The 14,434-nt window shown below is 46.3% G+C and overlaps 1 protein-coding gene across 3 annotated transcripts in view; it reads right to left on the bottom strand.

The window, feature by feature from the left end:
• The window catches only part of ZC3H4 (zinc finger CCCH-type containing 4), a 184,215-nt gene that overhangs the window by 43,551 nt on the left and 126,230 nt on the right, over positions 1–14,434 (bottom strand). For all 3 annotated transcript variants that reach the window (XM_085625634.1, XM_085625633.1, XM_085625632.1), the window contains 2 exons: positions 7,913–8,011; positions 7,247–7,358 (listed from right to left, as the gene is read on the bottom strand). In XM_085625634.1, coding sequence (XP_085481760.1) covers positions 7,247–7,358; positions 7,913–8,011 — 211 coding nt within the window. The remainder of the gene's footprint in view (positions 1–7,246; positions 7,359–7,912; positions 8,012–14,434) is intronic.

The following is a 14,434-nucleotide window of genomic DNA, read 5'->3' as shown; positions in this document are numbered from 1 at the left end:
GGTGCTGTAGACGTGGAAGAAATTTGATCTTTTAATGACCTCTGAGCAGAAGTCGTCCTTTTAATCTTTATTTTCACCGAAGAGACTGCAGTCGACGGGATCGCAGACATAGAAGGTACTGAGGACATCTTTGTAGACGGACTTGTCAACGGAACCATCGTCGACGGAACCATAATCGATGGAATTGGCGTCGGCGGAACCATCGTCGACGGAACCATCGTCGACGGGACCATCGTCGACGGGACCATCGCCGACGGAACTATCGTCGACGGGACCTTCGTCAACGGGACCTTCGACGACAGAGTCGCCGTCGGCAGAAACCACGACGAGGTTTTCTTCTTCGTCGACGGAACACTCGTCGACGGGTCAATCGACGAAGTAATCGTCGACGAGGACGATTTTACAACCTTCGACGACGACGATGTCAATGTCGACGAGATCTTTTCCTTCTTCGTCGACGACGATGCAATAGGTAATATAGATGATACAGTCTTTATGGTACTGATGATCATCGTCGACGACATCGACGGAACCGTCGTCGACGATTTTGATGCTGACGTCGTCGTCAGAGTCACCGTCGACGAGCAGGAAATTGCAGATTTCGTCGTCGGAAGCTTCGTCGACGATGAAGCCAGTTTTTTTTCCTGAAAACTGGGAAGTGGAAGCCTCAGCAGCCTGAGAACTATGTCTCGTGGGCGACAAAGCAGTAGTCAAAGAAGAAGAAGTGGCAGATGTTATAGTCAAAGACATTTTCTTCTTTTTCAGAAAAGTAGAAGGTAAATCTTGTATACTACTGCGCTTTGAGGCTGTGTGGGAACGGCCAGAAGTAAGGCTTTCAACTTCAGAAACCACTTCATCTTTATCTTTAAGTCTCTGGAGCCACAGCAAGAGACGGCCTTCCCTGTCTTTCAGAGTTTTTGTAGAAAAAGTTCTACAGAACTTACATTTAGCTACTTCATGGTCTGGGTAAAGACAGTAAATACACTTACTGTGTGGATCTCCTGAGAATAAACGTAGCTTTCCACAAGAAGAACAAGGTCTAAACAAAGACTTCTTACTTGAAGACATGCTGAAGAGAACAAAACTGAGCAGAGCTCAGGGAGACTCCCTTTCACACAACGTGCGGTAGAAAATCTGAGGTGAGGAGCTCTGAAGAGAAGGTTCTAGAGAGGAGCTGGCGCCTGATTGGTCGTAGTTTGGACTAACATAATGACAGAGATAGACTGCGAATGTCTTTTTTCTCTTTCCATGTATCTCTATGGAGATTTCATATAAGGACATTCTTGATGTTTATCACTTACTTATATCTCTGTTTTTATATGATTACTTATGTATAGGTATATATATATAGTATGACTGTATATATTGCTATATTATTTACCGTGGGACTCCCACTCCGACGACGGGGAATATTCAAGCATGTGAATCTTTGAAAGACACCCCAATACTGGAGAAATTGTCTTCTCCAACTCTGCGCACAAGTCCATACCCCCCCTCCAGGGTGCGGTACAGGACCTCCAGTATTTAACAAGGTCTCTTTTAGCCAACATCACCCCCACCAGTATCCTATCCCCTTGGGGTCCCCCCTTATCTTCAAGGATGCCAATTATTTCCAGTCTAGTGTTTGTCTCAATTTGTTGTCCCCCACTGCCCTAGACAGTATGGAGAGGACACCTGTTCAGTATTGCTGTATAACTGGACAGGCCCATACCACACAGTAGAAGTCTCCACTGTGCTCTGGGCAACGTAGACATGCTGGTATGGGTCCTTCCAGAGGCTATAGGGTGTGAGATATGCCTGATGTAAGTATTTAAACTGGACGTGGTGTAGTCATACTGAAATCACCACGGTGCGAGGGGCCATGCAGACATACTGCCAGTCTGTATCCTGTAATGGACTCACCTTCTCCTCCCAGCGTCCCCTCAGGACATCTAATTGGACCGGTGAGTGTGGGCCCAGGGACTTGTATAATTGTGAGATCCCTCCTTTCCAGAACGCACAAATCAGCACCTGGACCTCGAGTGGCCGGGACATACCCCCGGGGTATCCTGATATGAGGAGAAAGCGTGTCTGAGCTACAGGTAACAAAACAACTGGAATTTGTGCATATGGATTGAGTATGCAGCTCCGGGAAGGAGTGAATACGGTCCCTGGCCCACACATCTCCCAAATGCGAGATGCCAAACTGGTCCCAACCTCAGAACCCCTTCGAGATTCGCCACACGCACCCACCATCGGCCAACCCACGGGGGAGTATCCAATGTAAGCCTGCGGTCCCTGCACGTCCAGTGCAGTGCCACCTTCCAGACCATGAAGACCACCTCCGAAAAGTGTTCAGGAATTGGCACTCAATATAAAATGTGCACCATGTTCTCCAACCCAATTAGTGCACCGTTCTCCTGGTACGAAGGGTCCTCCCTTGTAATCAGAAATTTGCAGTCAGGAGCTGCACAGCCCAATAATATAAATGAATGTTCACCATAGCAAGTCCCCCCTCGTAGGTAGCCCAGACATATCTGCCAAACGCAAACAGGGTGAGGGGCTAATTAAGCCCATAAGAATTGTTTCTCAAGTGATGCCAGCGTGTTAAACTAGGTCTGCAGAATCTGAAGGGAAAACATTTTGTAACGCATGGAGAAACCGAGGGAGTGTCATCATCTTAAACAGGCCAATAGTGCCCATGAGGTTAAGGGGCAATTTTCTCCACTAAGCCATATCGTTCCAGGCCCTGAGCAGCAAGGGGCAACGATTCAGGTTGCAAGAAAGTTCCGGCTCCCATGATATATGTAAAACCAGGTACAGAATGCTAGGTTGGCGTATAGGTATCCCCCGGTGCCAGGTCTCATCCTTTTGATCCCCTCTTAGGGGCACCAGTAAAGATGTGTGTCAATTAACCCTCAGTCCGGAAGAAGAGCGAAGGTAGTTAAGATGCAAATCAACAGGGGCCCTCCTTCGGTGGGCCGCGAGAGGAACAGAAGTACAACATCTGAGTACAAAACAATCCTCCTTTGCCACCCCCTAGGTGCAGCTCCACACCTCACAGCAGACCCAGGCCCCCAAGGAACTTAAGGGCTAGCGCAAACAGGCCTGCCTTTTATCTCTCCATATGGTAAATCTAGAGGAAACAACTACATTTATGTGAACCAGGGCTTGAGGAGTTGCATACAGCACTTTGATGTAGGCCCATAACAGTGGCCCCAGCCCATTCTTGGTAAGAGTTTCCTCTGAAAACGACCAGTGTAGGGTATCACATGCCTTCTTGAAATCGATAAGCATCAGCGCTACCACCGCCACCTCCCCCCACCCTCCTCCAAGGAACAAATGCGAGCCAGGTGGACTCTCAGAATGCAATATCTTGCGCGCTGCGATGAGGGATAAAAAACACATTTGTCCGAGTGGACCAGGTAGGTCAGCACTCTTAAGAGTCTGTTAGCCAGTAGGTTAGCGTAGGTCTTGATCTCCGTGTTAATGAGTGAGATGTGGCGGTACGAGGTACACCGGTCCGGAGGGTGGCCCGTTTTAGGCAAGACCACCAGCGTAGCCAAATCAATCTCCACTGGAAAGCAGCCCATGGTGACCACCTTTATAAATATGATCTATAGTATGCCAAAGTCTCCAAATGTCAGTAAGTCCTAGCCCTACGACCGAGTCGGAGAAGCCCCTCCTCATCCTTTGCAAAGCGACGGTTAGCCCCTGCCAGTCTGTATCAGTCATAATGTCGCTGACGCCCCCTCAATGATTCTTAGCCCATGTGACAGGGCTAATATAAGCCCTCTAAGGGTCATCAGTTTGGAACAGGTCAGTGCAGGCGGAATGCACACACAGAACACATTAAATAGGGCACCCTCCAGAGACCCCTCAAGGATTACATTGCGTCCAAATTCTTCCTGTGAGACCCTAGAGACCACCATGGGCAGGGTTTTGTGCAGGAGTGGAGCTGCAAGAGTGCCCAGCATGAAACACCCGGTCGTAGCCCCTACAGACCAGGAACGAACACCTAGTGCCCCGGAGATGGGTCTTCTGAAACATCAAAATTGCTGGGGAGTGTCGGAGCACAAACTGCATCACTATCTCCCATTTAATCCGGTCTAGAAGCCTGTTGACATTCCACATCACGAGGGTGAGTGCATACATGTTAGCAGAGTTATTGGCTAATACTGGATGACAGGGCCAGGCGGCCCCACCCCCAATTAAAGGGATGCCATCACGACAGACCCCCACCTTGGGAGTCTGAACCATACGGTGCATGTACATGTAAAATGTGGACCTAGAAGTGAGAGCATACGAGCAATAAAGGGAACTAAAATAACAAAACAAAGAATCCCCATCCCCCATCTCCCCTTTCACCCTAAACTTCCTTCCCTGAAGAAGCATCTGTCACCCAACTCCCTCAATTAAAACTAGAAGAAACTTTGAGTCACTGTCAGAGGGCAGCAGTACCAGCAAGTCCGTCCCACCCCCCTCAGAGGAGCGTCATATTAATGTACAACAGGAGGATATAATGGTGCTGGCGTGCAAATGTCAAGTATAACACAGGGCTGACTGCAGCTGCATCCTGTCCTATGCCTCTGGCCCTGCCCCCCCTCCCCCGGGTCTAGTCACTTTTAGAAGTTCTCAGGAGTGTCTCATGGAGCCGGGGCCTGGGGTTCCCCCCCAATCATCCCCCCGCGGTCTCCCCCACTCCCTTTCCGATCCTGTGGAAACCTCAGTGTTCAAGGGGGCTGTGATTCCTCCATCGTGATTTATTTTGGTGCTTACCTACAGTCTGACTCCCCTGACCCCGCCTCTGAGGGATGGTCCGTTTGCCACCAGGGCAATTGGTGCTTGTTAAGTGGACGCCGCTCTGTGAGCCAGGTCCAAGCCTCCTCTGGAGTATCAAAGAAATGCATTTTCAAGTCATGCAGCACTTGCAGTTGTGCAGGATAGAGAAGCACATAGGTCCCATTGAGGCAGGACCGAATTCACCATTCCTAGAAGGCCTCTGGTGGGACCCCTTCGCTCCCTCCGGGAACCCAACAAAGCAAAGATTGTTCCTTCAGGCCCGGTTTTCAGTATCCTCTGCATGATCCTGAAGCAACTTAGTGGAGTGTGTGAGGCGGGCCACCTCCGTAGACAGCCCCTCCACTGTGCCTTCCAGCTTGGAGATCCTACCTTCGGCTTCCAGGCCCCATACAGGACCAAGCGGAGATCCTGGCGCAGCAGGGACACATCGACCTCCACCTCTCTGATCTTGATCTCCAGCGCTGCCTTAGACTCCTGAATGGCCTGCAGAACAATGGATGTGCCATCGCCATCAACTGTGCCTGACCCACGGGAGTCCCCAAGGATCAAGCCCATTGCTTCGATGTCGCCCAAGGGTCTTCGCCATGGAGCAGAGCCCAGGATTGTACACCAGGGCCACAGGGGTCCCAGCTCGCCTCGCTCCGGATTCGTTCCTCACTGGATCCCGGGAGGGGGAGCCCCCAAGCACTCACAGCTCTTCTGCTGGACACCCGGTGGGTTCTCGTGTCCTCCACAGGATACAACTGTTCTCCAACCATGCCGGGACACACCATCACAGTCTCGGGCACCTCTTTCCCCATCCGCAGCTGCATCCTGGAGGGTAAAGTGTGGCACGCCCTTCCTGACCTGAGGTCCTGAAGCAGGGCCTACCCTTCGCTGGTGCAGATCCCCTAAAGACCCATTAAAGAGGTGGGAGGGCCCCCATGGCACTCATCCCTCTCCAGAGGAGCTTCTGCTGAGCCCTCCACTCCTGGGAACCTTCCTCTCACTCACTCTGCATCACCGGAGCCTTATGGTCCAAAATCCACAGCCCTCTCAGCACACCCCAGGGCTCGCCGCATCCCGATCACTGCTGAGGTCCGGCCTAGGCTCTGCAGTTAGGATCTCCCCTCCCTTGCAAGTAAGGAGCTTCATCACTCCATGGTCACTAGCCCTCCAGTGTCGCTTGACTGCCGGCTGGGCCACCTCCGAGTCTCCTGGGAGCTCACAGGACGGCTCTCTGCTCTGTGTTCATGTACCGAGGGTTCACCAATCCCCATGACCCTACAAGGAGAGAACAGGGGTACGCCAGCATCCCAGGAAATGCTCCTCTAAATCAGGCCGGACGGGATCTCAGCCCAGCGCGTCCGCCATCTTGGTCCCAACTGCAACTTTTAAAGCCAGTGGCAAGGTTAGCTGGTGTTCAGCAGGTTGATAGTATGTTTAATGTGTGCTAGAAGCAAAAGTAAAGATCAACAAAACAAAAAACATTTTTAAAGAATTGAATGGATGAGCCCCAAACCAATGGCATGAAGATGGAAACATTCTGGTGCAGCACATGTTCCCTTCCATTAATTCTTCATTAGCCTGACACAATTCCATGCACAAAATTCATGAAAGTGGGAGTGATGGTAATCCGATGACAAGCTTTCCATATTGATGGAACAATTGAGGCCATAGGCTGTGCTCGCTGCCAGGACCCTTACTTTTCTAAGAATTGCAATCTGCTGAGCAATCAATCTAACAGGATGGAGGTGCTGCAGTAGCCCGTCTATGTTCATGCTGGTGGTGAGCCTGCATTCCAAGCTCCTACAACTGTCACTGCAATAGTGTCTGCTGCAGCAATAGTTCGGTCCATTCCAGCAGGAATATGATTGTCAAGGAGATCAGGCGTGGGCGGTTAGTTATGGCTCACCGTAGATCAAAGGCCTTCCTCTTGATGACTACAGGATCAGGAGATCCTTTGGGTTTGACGTCTTTATCCTTGCTTGCATTAAAACCTAGACCATTCCTCGCTGTCCAGACTGGTGAGGTCCAGCTGCTGTCTCCAGGAGCACTCATTGGTAGTGGGGATTGATTTACATTTACCCAAGTAAAACTGGAATATCTATAATTTTGAAACAACTGCATCTTAACTACGTGCGGGCAGATGGAAAATGAGTGGACACTTCTCAATTTCAAGCCTTCTGTTACAAAGATCCCTTTTTGTTTTTGTTACAGTCAACTCCATGTCTTATTATGCAAGTCAAAATTAATCTGTCACAAATGTTACTATTAGTCTGCACTGTAGAATCAAAGAGAGCATGCTTACCTCTTTTATATTAAAGCTGTACCTTTAAGATATATATATATATACACTAAACAAAGTTAATTGGCTCATCTGTCACACTTTTAATATGTACGCATGCCTTAAAAAAAGAAATTGCTGTTATTTAGGACTACTTAAATACATATCTGAAATATATATTAACACTGAAAAGGATATCATGCATGTAAGGGCAATTTTCAGCTCTTGCGCAATAGCCAGTGACGTAAAACTTGCAAAGGCCTCGTCGTCGTGGAACTTCAAAATCATGGCTGAAGTTGCAGTGTTCCGCCTAGTGGAAAATGGTCAGATTTAAAGGGTGAATCAGATCATCTATTTTCACACAATATTGTCCGAATAGAAAGAGACCTATTTCTTTGAAAATACACGTGAAGTAAAGAACTTGTGCTTTTTCTGATTCAGGCATCATAGAGAGAGAGCAAAACATAGACACAGAGTAACAATGAGAGTAATCTAACTGCTGTGTCTTGATAAAAAAACATGGTACAGATGATAATCAAAACAATAACGCTAAAAAAGAGGACATACAGTTAACCAAATAGTATGACTGAACAGAGTGCTGTGTTCTGAAATCCTACTGTGATGGCAAATTAAGCTTAATAATAGCAATTCGTATATAATCATAAAGGTAATGGCAACATTAATGCAGAATTATGATTTTCAGTCATAGAACGTGGAGTTACGCAATTTAATAAATTTGTATATACTTAGCATATCAATAATAAATTCACATCTGAATTTTCAGAGAAACACCCTTCAAAAACAGCCCATCTACATGATCCTGGAGTACTGATTTAAGAAAAATAAATATTTGGTATTTCTTACCCAGGTACACCTGCCCTCCAAAAAGTACTTGCAGATCACTTTTCCTTTCCTATCAGACATGTGTTTATCGTGGTCATACCGTCGATGTCTTCTTCCCTCCTAGTGGAAGGAAAATATTTTAGTTCAAGTCTGTGAAGGCAGGCAAAACATTAAGTATTATCAAAACTAAAATGGTAACTGTGTACAGAGCATGAATTACAATAATTTCTGCCAGTGTGACCATGCAAAATCCCTGCTTCTTGAGGAATCTGTTCAGGTTGCGAAGGTCTAAGATCGGACGCCATTCCCCTGATTTCTTTTTGACAAGAAAAAAGCGGGAATAGAAACCCGTCCCCTTTTGAAGTGCAGGAACCTTCTCGATTGCATTCTTGAGGAGCATCGTTAAAGGTTCTTTGAACAATAAGTGAAGACGAAGGGGAGGGGGTCCCTTGGGTGGGGTGGTGGGTGGCTTGGTGACAAACTCCAAGGTATGACCGTTGTTTACCAGGTCCAGAACCCATTGGTTCGATGTAATTTCCTGCCACTTGTCCACAAATGCCGAAATTTTCACACCCACAGGGAGGGAAAGGGGAGTGGAAGGCCCCCTGCAGAAATCACTGCTTCCTTGCGGTGTCTCGTCCTTGATTTTGCGACCTTTTTCGTCCGCCTTGACGAGAGAAACCAGACGTGTTGGATCGTCTGTACGACGACTGATAAGATTGTCTATATTGGGGCTGGTACCTAGTCTGCTGGGTTTGATACCCTCCTCTAGAAGAAAAACCACGCCCTCTTGCACCTCTGAAGGTACTGCGTTTGTACTGCAAGGAACCCAAGGATCTTGCGGTATCGGTATCAGTCTTTATTGCTTGGAGCACGTCATCTATATGTTTCCCAAACAACGATTTGCCATCATAGGCCATATCCAATATCTTTGTCTGGACTTCTGGTCTGAAAGTGGTGGCCTTAAGCCAACCCTGGCGTCTGAGTACAGCTGCACCAGCCAACTGGCGAAAATTGGTATTAACAATGTCCAATGCGCAGTCGATAGTCTCGGACGCTGCGCGCTCACCTTCCAATAAAATTTTTCAAGCGTCTTGACTCTTGTCCTCCGGAATGAGCTCAATGAGCCCAGCCATTTCTGACCACATTTGGCGATCATAACGCCCTATTATCGCTAGGGAGTTAGCCGCTCTGATGGAAGCAGCAGCCATTGTGGACATTTTTTTGTCAATTAAATCCAGACGACGCCCCTCCTTGTCCGGCAGTGTAGTAATAGGTGCTGCCGGATTTTTAGATTTTTGTTGGGCATCCTGTGAAATGACCGAATCTGGCCAAGGATGGCCAATGAGACAGGATGGACTATTGGCCGGAGCACGGTATTTCTTGTCTATCCGCGGAAGCACCGCTGGCACGGATGCAGGATTTTTCATAATTTTGACCCCTTCCTTCCAGATGTAGTCGATGATGGGGACAGATCTTGTGACTTTCCTTGATTCCTCCTTAAAATCTCAATGGTAACCGGCAAGTGAAACCTAGCCGCAGCCCGCTGCATGAGATTATGAAATCCCCCTATATCCTCTGGGGGCGAATCAGATGGTAGAGGGGTGGGTGGCGAAGGCATAGTGATAATATAGGAATCCCAAGGATCTGCTGGATCTGGTAGTTCACCCTCTTCAAATTCCTCTTCAGAGGTTGAGTCTTGACCCTGACGTGGGCCTGGTGGAGGATCTGGAAGTTGAGGCGTTGGAACAGGAGCATCAGGTAAGGGCAAAGGATCCGGAAGAGGCGCAAGTGGTGGAACCTGCGGAATGACTGGTTGTGGGGGAAAACGCTGTCTGTAATCTAAAGCATGGCTTGCAGGTCTTGAGTCAGAGTTGGAGGCAGATGGGACATCTCGCTCTGACGAGGTTGCTTATAGTAAGTCTTATGATGCGGGACGACAATGTCCTCCTGATAATAATGCTCCTGATAATTGTCCTCCTCCTCGTCATCGTTCTCCTGACATTTGATGTGTAATTCGGAGGGATGGCGAGCTATTCCAAAGGGCCCTTCGTCCTCGTCATCCTCATAGTCATCATCCTCATCCTGCACACATTTTTCCAGGAGATGTGAGGGAGTAAGCGGTGATATATCGCTATAGTCATGCCTTTGAAAAGTTTTTAGTTGAAAACTCCTGGAAGAATGGGAGTGGAATGATAGGGCGGCATTGCAAGTGTCGCAGACGGAACAGGCAAATCCCCTGGCATCGTCGTCGACGGGCTCTCAGTTGATGCCTTCGTTGTCAACAGGCTTTTTGTTATTGTCGTCAACGATGATACCGTCGACGGGGTCGTCGTCGACGGGTGACGGTATCTTCGTCGACGGGATCTTCGTCGACGGGGCCGACGTCGACAGGCTTTTTGTCGACTGGGTCGTCGTCGGCGGGCCCGACGTCGACGGCATCTTCATCGACGAGACCTTCGTCGACGGGATGCTCGTCGACGTGGTGGGCTGTAACTTCGTCGACACTTCTCTCGTCGACGATGAAGGCTTTGTCGACTTCGAGCCCGTCGACATGGATTTCGACGCTGGCTTCATCGACGAGGACTTCGCCGAAGATCCCTCGACGACGGGTTTCTTTGACAGGATAGTAATCCTCGTTGACAGAATAGGAGAGGTGATAGACATCGTCAAGGTAGTTTCCGTCAACGAAGGAGCAGAAGTGACAGAAATCGTCGACGAAGGAGGGAAAGCCAGAGATTTTGAAAGGCTTCTACTCACTGTTTGCAAAGATGGCTTTTTAGAGTCCTTGAGGTCAGGGTCCTGAGGAGAGTGCGCTGAGTCAGAGGAAATGATGGGAGTCCTCTGAGAAGAGCCAGAAGTAGAGTGGGAAGATTTATGGCGTTTTTTCCCCTCAGTGGAAGAGCTGTCATACGACCTACCTCTCTTGCTAGAAGTAGAGGCTCTGTCGTCCTCCTCAGCCGAGTAGGACTTAAGCCACAATAGCACTCTCACCTCCCTATCCCTAAGAGTCTTTGTAGGGAAGGTGCGGCAAATTTTGCAATCTTTTGCCTCATGTTTCGTGTAGAGGCAGTAGATGCAGTCTACATGTTGGTCATCAACATGGACCCTCTTCCTGGCGTAGGTTCTACAGGACTTGAACATGGCCTTCTTGTCAGACATGATGAAGAAAGTTGAAAACTGAGTGGCACTCAGGGAGACTCCCTTCCACACGACGTGCGGTGAAAATCTGAGGAGAACTGGCTCTGCTGAGAGGGTTCTAGAAGGGTGCTGATGTCTGATTGGTTGGTACCAATTCTTCGGTTCTTTTTGCATAATGAGGTAGATAGGTTGCTAAGATCCAGGCCTTAGGCCTTTTCTTTGGGCCTACTACTATATAGTAACACTTTTGGCACTACTTTTTTATTTACCGTGGGACTCCCGCCTCAGCGACGGGCAATGATTCATGCATGTGAATCTATGAAAGATACCCCAATACTGGATAAGTATGTGTAAGATCTTAAAGCTCTGCTTGGCACCCTTAACGCACCCGTGTCAACATGGTGGCTTTAATCATATTCAAATCTTTTTCAATCTGGACAGCACTTGGTGGTATGTCCAAAATTAATGTTTAAATATTCGTTCATGTCACACACTTCCTTTGTGAAAAGATTTTTTAAAAAGGTAGAGACCTGATTCATTTCCTAAATAGCGTAAGCCTAAGAACACTGCATAGGTGATTCGCGGGGGACATCTTCACAAGTCCAACACGTTGCTAACACAACTACAGCAGTACTGGACTACACATTTATGTGTGTGGAACTATTTTCTGTATAGAGAATTTTTTTAAGAATACGCAGGCCAGAAAGTGATCATTTTATGCCTCATGTTTAGGTCTCCCAAATGGTGTGTGGCAGCAGAAACGTTTAAGATGGTCACTAAACCCGACTCTAAATAGGCGAGGTGAAAATGTGCACCTTAATTAGAGTCAAACTTTGTTAACCTCATTCATTCTCCTCTCCATGAGGCAGTGACTCCCTGAAAAGGTATGCCTTACACACTGAAGAAGTTTTTACTTTCCTAATCATTTACCTAAGCATTCAATTATGATTTCTAACATTTATCTGAGAGGAAACTGGTTCTTGAGATCCCTCAAGCTAAAAAAGAGAGATCTCAACAGGTCAGTCTGGTTTTTAGTCATTACAAAGACAATCATTTTGCCAAGCTCAAAATCAAGTAACTAAGAAAAGAATAGTTACTCTGCTAACTAATTCTTTTATCGATCTCAGTTGCCGAAAATTCAGGAAATCTTCAAATCCAGGGACACTAAAAGGTTTTGGGAATGTATGAACACCTTTGACTTACCCAATAACCCTAGCCTGCAATGTGCAGTCTCTTTATCTGACTAGACTAAACACATTTCTTTTTTAAATGGGGATGGAGAAGCCATTAATTTTTAGCATCTGCGCGGAACCCTCCTTGCCAGTTCATCTGCTGGAGACTACTACATTAAGTCATTTAAGCCAGATGCTCCCCCAAGCTCAAATAGCCAGCCTGCAGCAATTTTCAAGCATGGTCTCGATTTTTGGGACCAATGTCTGACCCCACTTTTCAATTTTGGTATTTTGTATGACTCTTTCCCTTGACACTTTGATGGTTCCATTTTGCACCCCATGTATAAAAAGGAGCCACTTAATATCCCTGAAAGCTATAAATTGGTAGCTGTCAAGGTACATTATTATACTAATATTCTATTGACCCACTTTACAATATGGGCCAACAAGCGCAAATTAATGCCCAGCTATTGACAGGTCTCCGGGTCACTTCTGGCATACCATTATCTCTTTATCCTTGTTAACTAACAAACATATTCAGTAGGCTAAAGCATGTATGCTGGATTCATTGATTTCATGAAAGGTTTTGAAAACATAGCTAGAGCACTCCTCTGGTCAAAACGACACCAATGATGTGAGAAAATTTGAGTTCAAATTACTCGATGTTGCACTTTTGCATTATCCTTAACAACTGACACCAACAGAGGTCTGAAGCAGGATTGATTTTAGTTCCCCTGCTTTTTAATATCTGTATAGCAAATGTAACCAAAGTCTTGACTGACCCATGTTCTTGGCCTCCAAGACTAGGAGATACCACAAAGATTCAAACATTACAATATGCAGATGATATTATCCTTCTGGTCAAAATTAGTATAGATTTCCAACATCAGAAATACGCTTACAATTCCTACTATAAAGCATCTAGGTTAATCATGGATAAGAGCAATATTAGTCTTTAGCAAGGAAATAAAGAAAGTTGGTGGAGGTTTTTGGACAAAAAGGAAGACAAAAGTGCTGCCTTCCATGCTTGCAGTTTTCGATGTTGTTAAAGCCAAATTTTTCCCATCTCTTGCATCAAAGCTTTTCCATGGAAACTGGTTATTTGGTTAAGCAGAAACTGTGAACTTGGTTAGGCCACTGTCTCATCCCCATAAGGCACCTCTCAGACGCATATCTGTCTGGACTTTTGTTTTTTTAGACAGTCAATCATGTCTGATGCCACATTTATTTGCAACTGCCATGCAGACGGTATTACGCCAAAAGGAGCTTAATAGGGCTGATATGGAAGAAAATACAGAATAATTCAGCTGACTGCAACTCAAGTTACCATGCCCAACTGCTGCAAGCTACCATAAAAAAAACGCTTACCAAATTTTGCAATCAGACATTGACACATTTAACTTTCAAAGAAGTGCTGACTAAACAACTAAGAATTCCCTTAAAAGAAGCCGACCTGCTCGAGTTTCCTTCTCATAGACATGCAGAACTGTATAATATCCTCAATTCAGAAAATAAATTCCCTACAAACCTCCTTGAACCAACTGCGGTATCTCGTAAAGTTAATTATCGGAGGCTCAGATTGTTCTTATTGCCAGTGGCACAAAGCATTGGCTATAGGTTATACAATTATAAGCAAGAGTCTGTGGCACAAATTCTTCAATGCTGAATGGCCTTTGCCACCGAACGTAGACTGTTTCTCAAACCTTCCTTTTTGAAACTCCACACTCAAAGCTTCTTTTAGTCATTTTGGCCTGCTTTGTAGCAGTGATATGTAGCTTTTTCTTGTTTTAGATGTGCAGCTATGGTCAATAACAATCTTACAGAGCACCAAAGCTAATCATTTTGTTGATTACATCACTTTGCATATTAATAGTGTTAATAAAGAGCGGTGGACCTCGAATCTGGAGAACTGGGTTCGCGTCTCGGCAATGACGCTGAACATCTTGTGATTCTTGGCAAATCACTTAATCTCCCTATGCCTAACAATAATGAATGTGTTCTCATGTAATGCAAATGATGCTATGTAAAGCGCTCTGATACCCAATTCGGGGCAAGTTAGTGGTATATAAAACTCTGTAAAAAAGAAAATAATAAAAAATTAAGAATTTAAATGTCTGAGCCTTGGTTACTGGACTGACTGTTACTGCTGCTGCACCTAGCAAAGTGATTAGGACACTTTTTATATTTTTTATTTTAATTGTATTAGGATTTTATTCTGCTTATTGTTATT

This window comes from Triturus cristatus, chromosome 9 (genome assembly GCF_964204655.1).
Source record: "Triturus cristatus chromosome 9, aTriCri1.1, whole genome shotgun sequence".
NCBI classification, from domain to species: Eukaryota; Metazoa; Chordata; class Amphibia; order Caudata; family Salamandridae; genus Triturus; species Triturus cristatus.
Note: the sequence above shows the minus strand (reverse complement) of the source record. Positions and strands in the feature narration are given on the sequence as shown.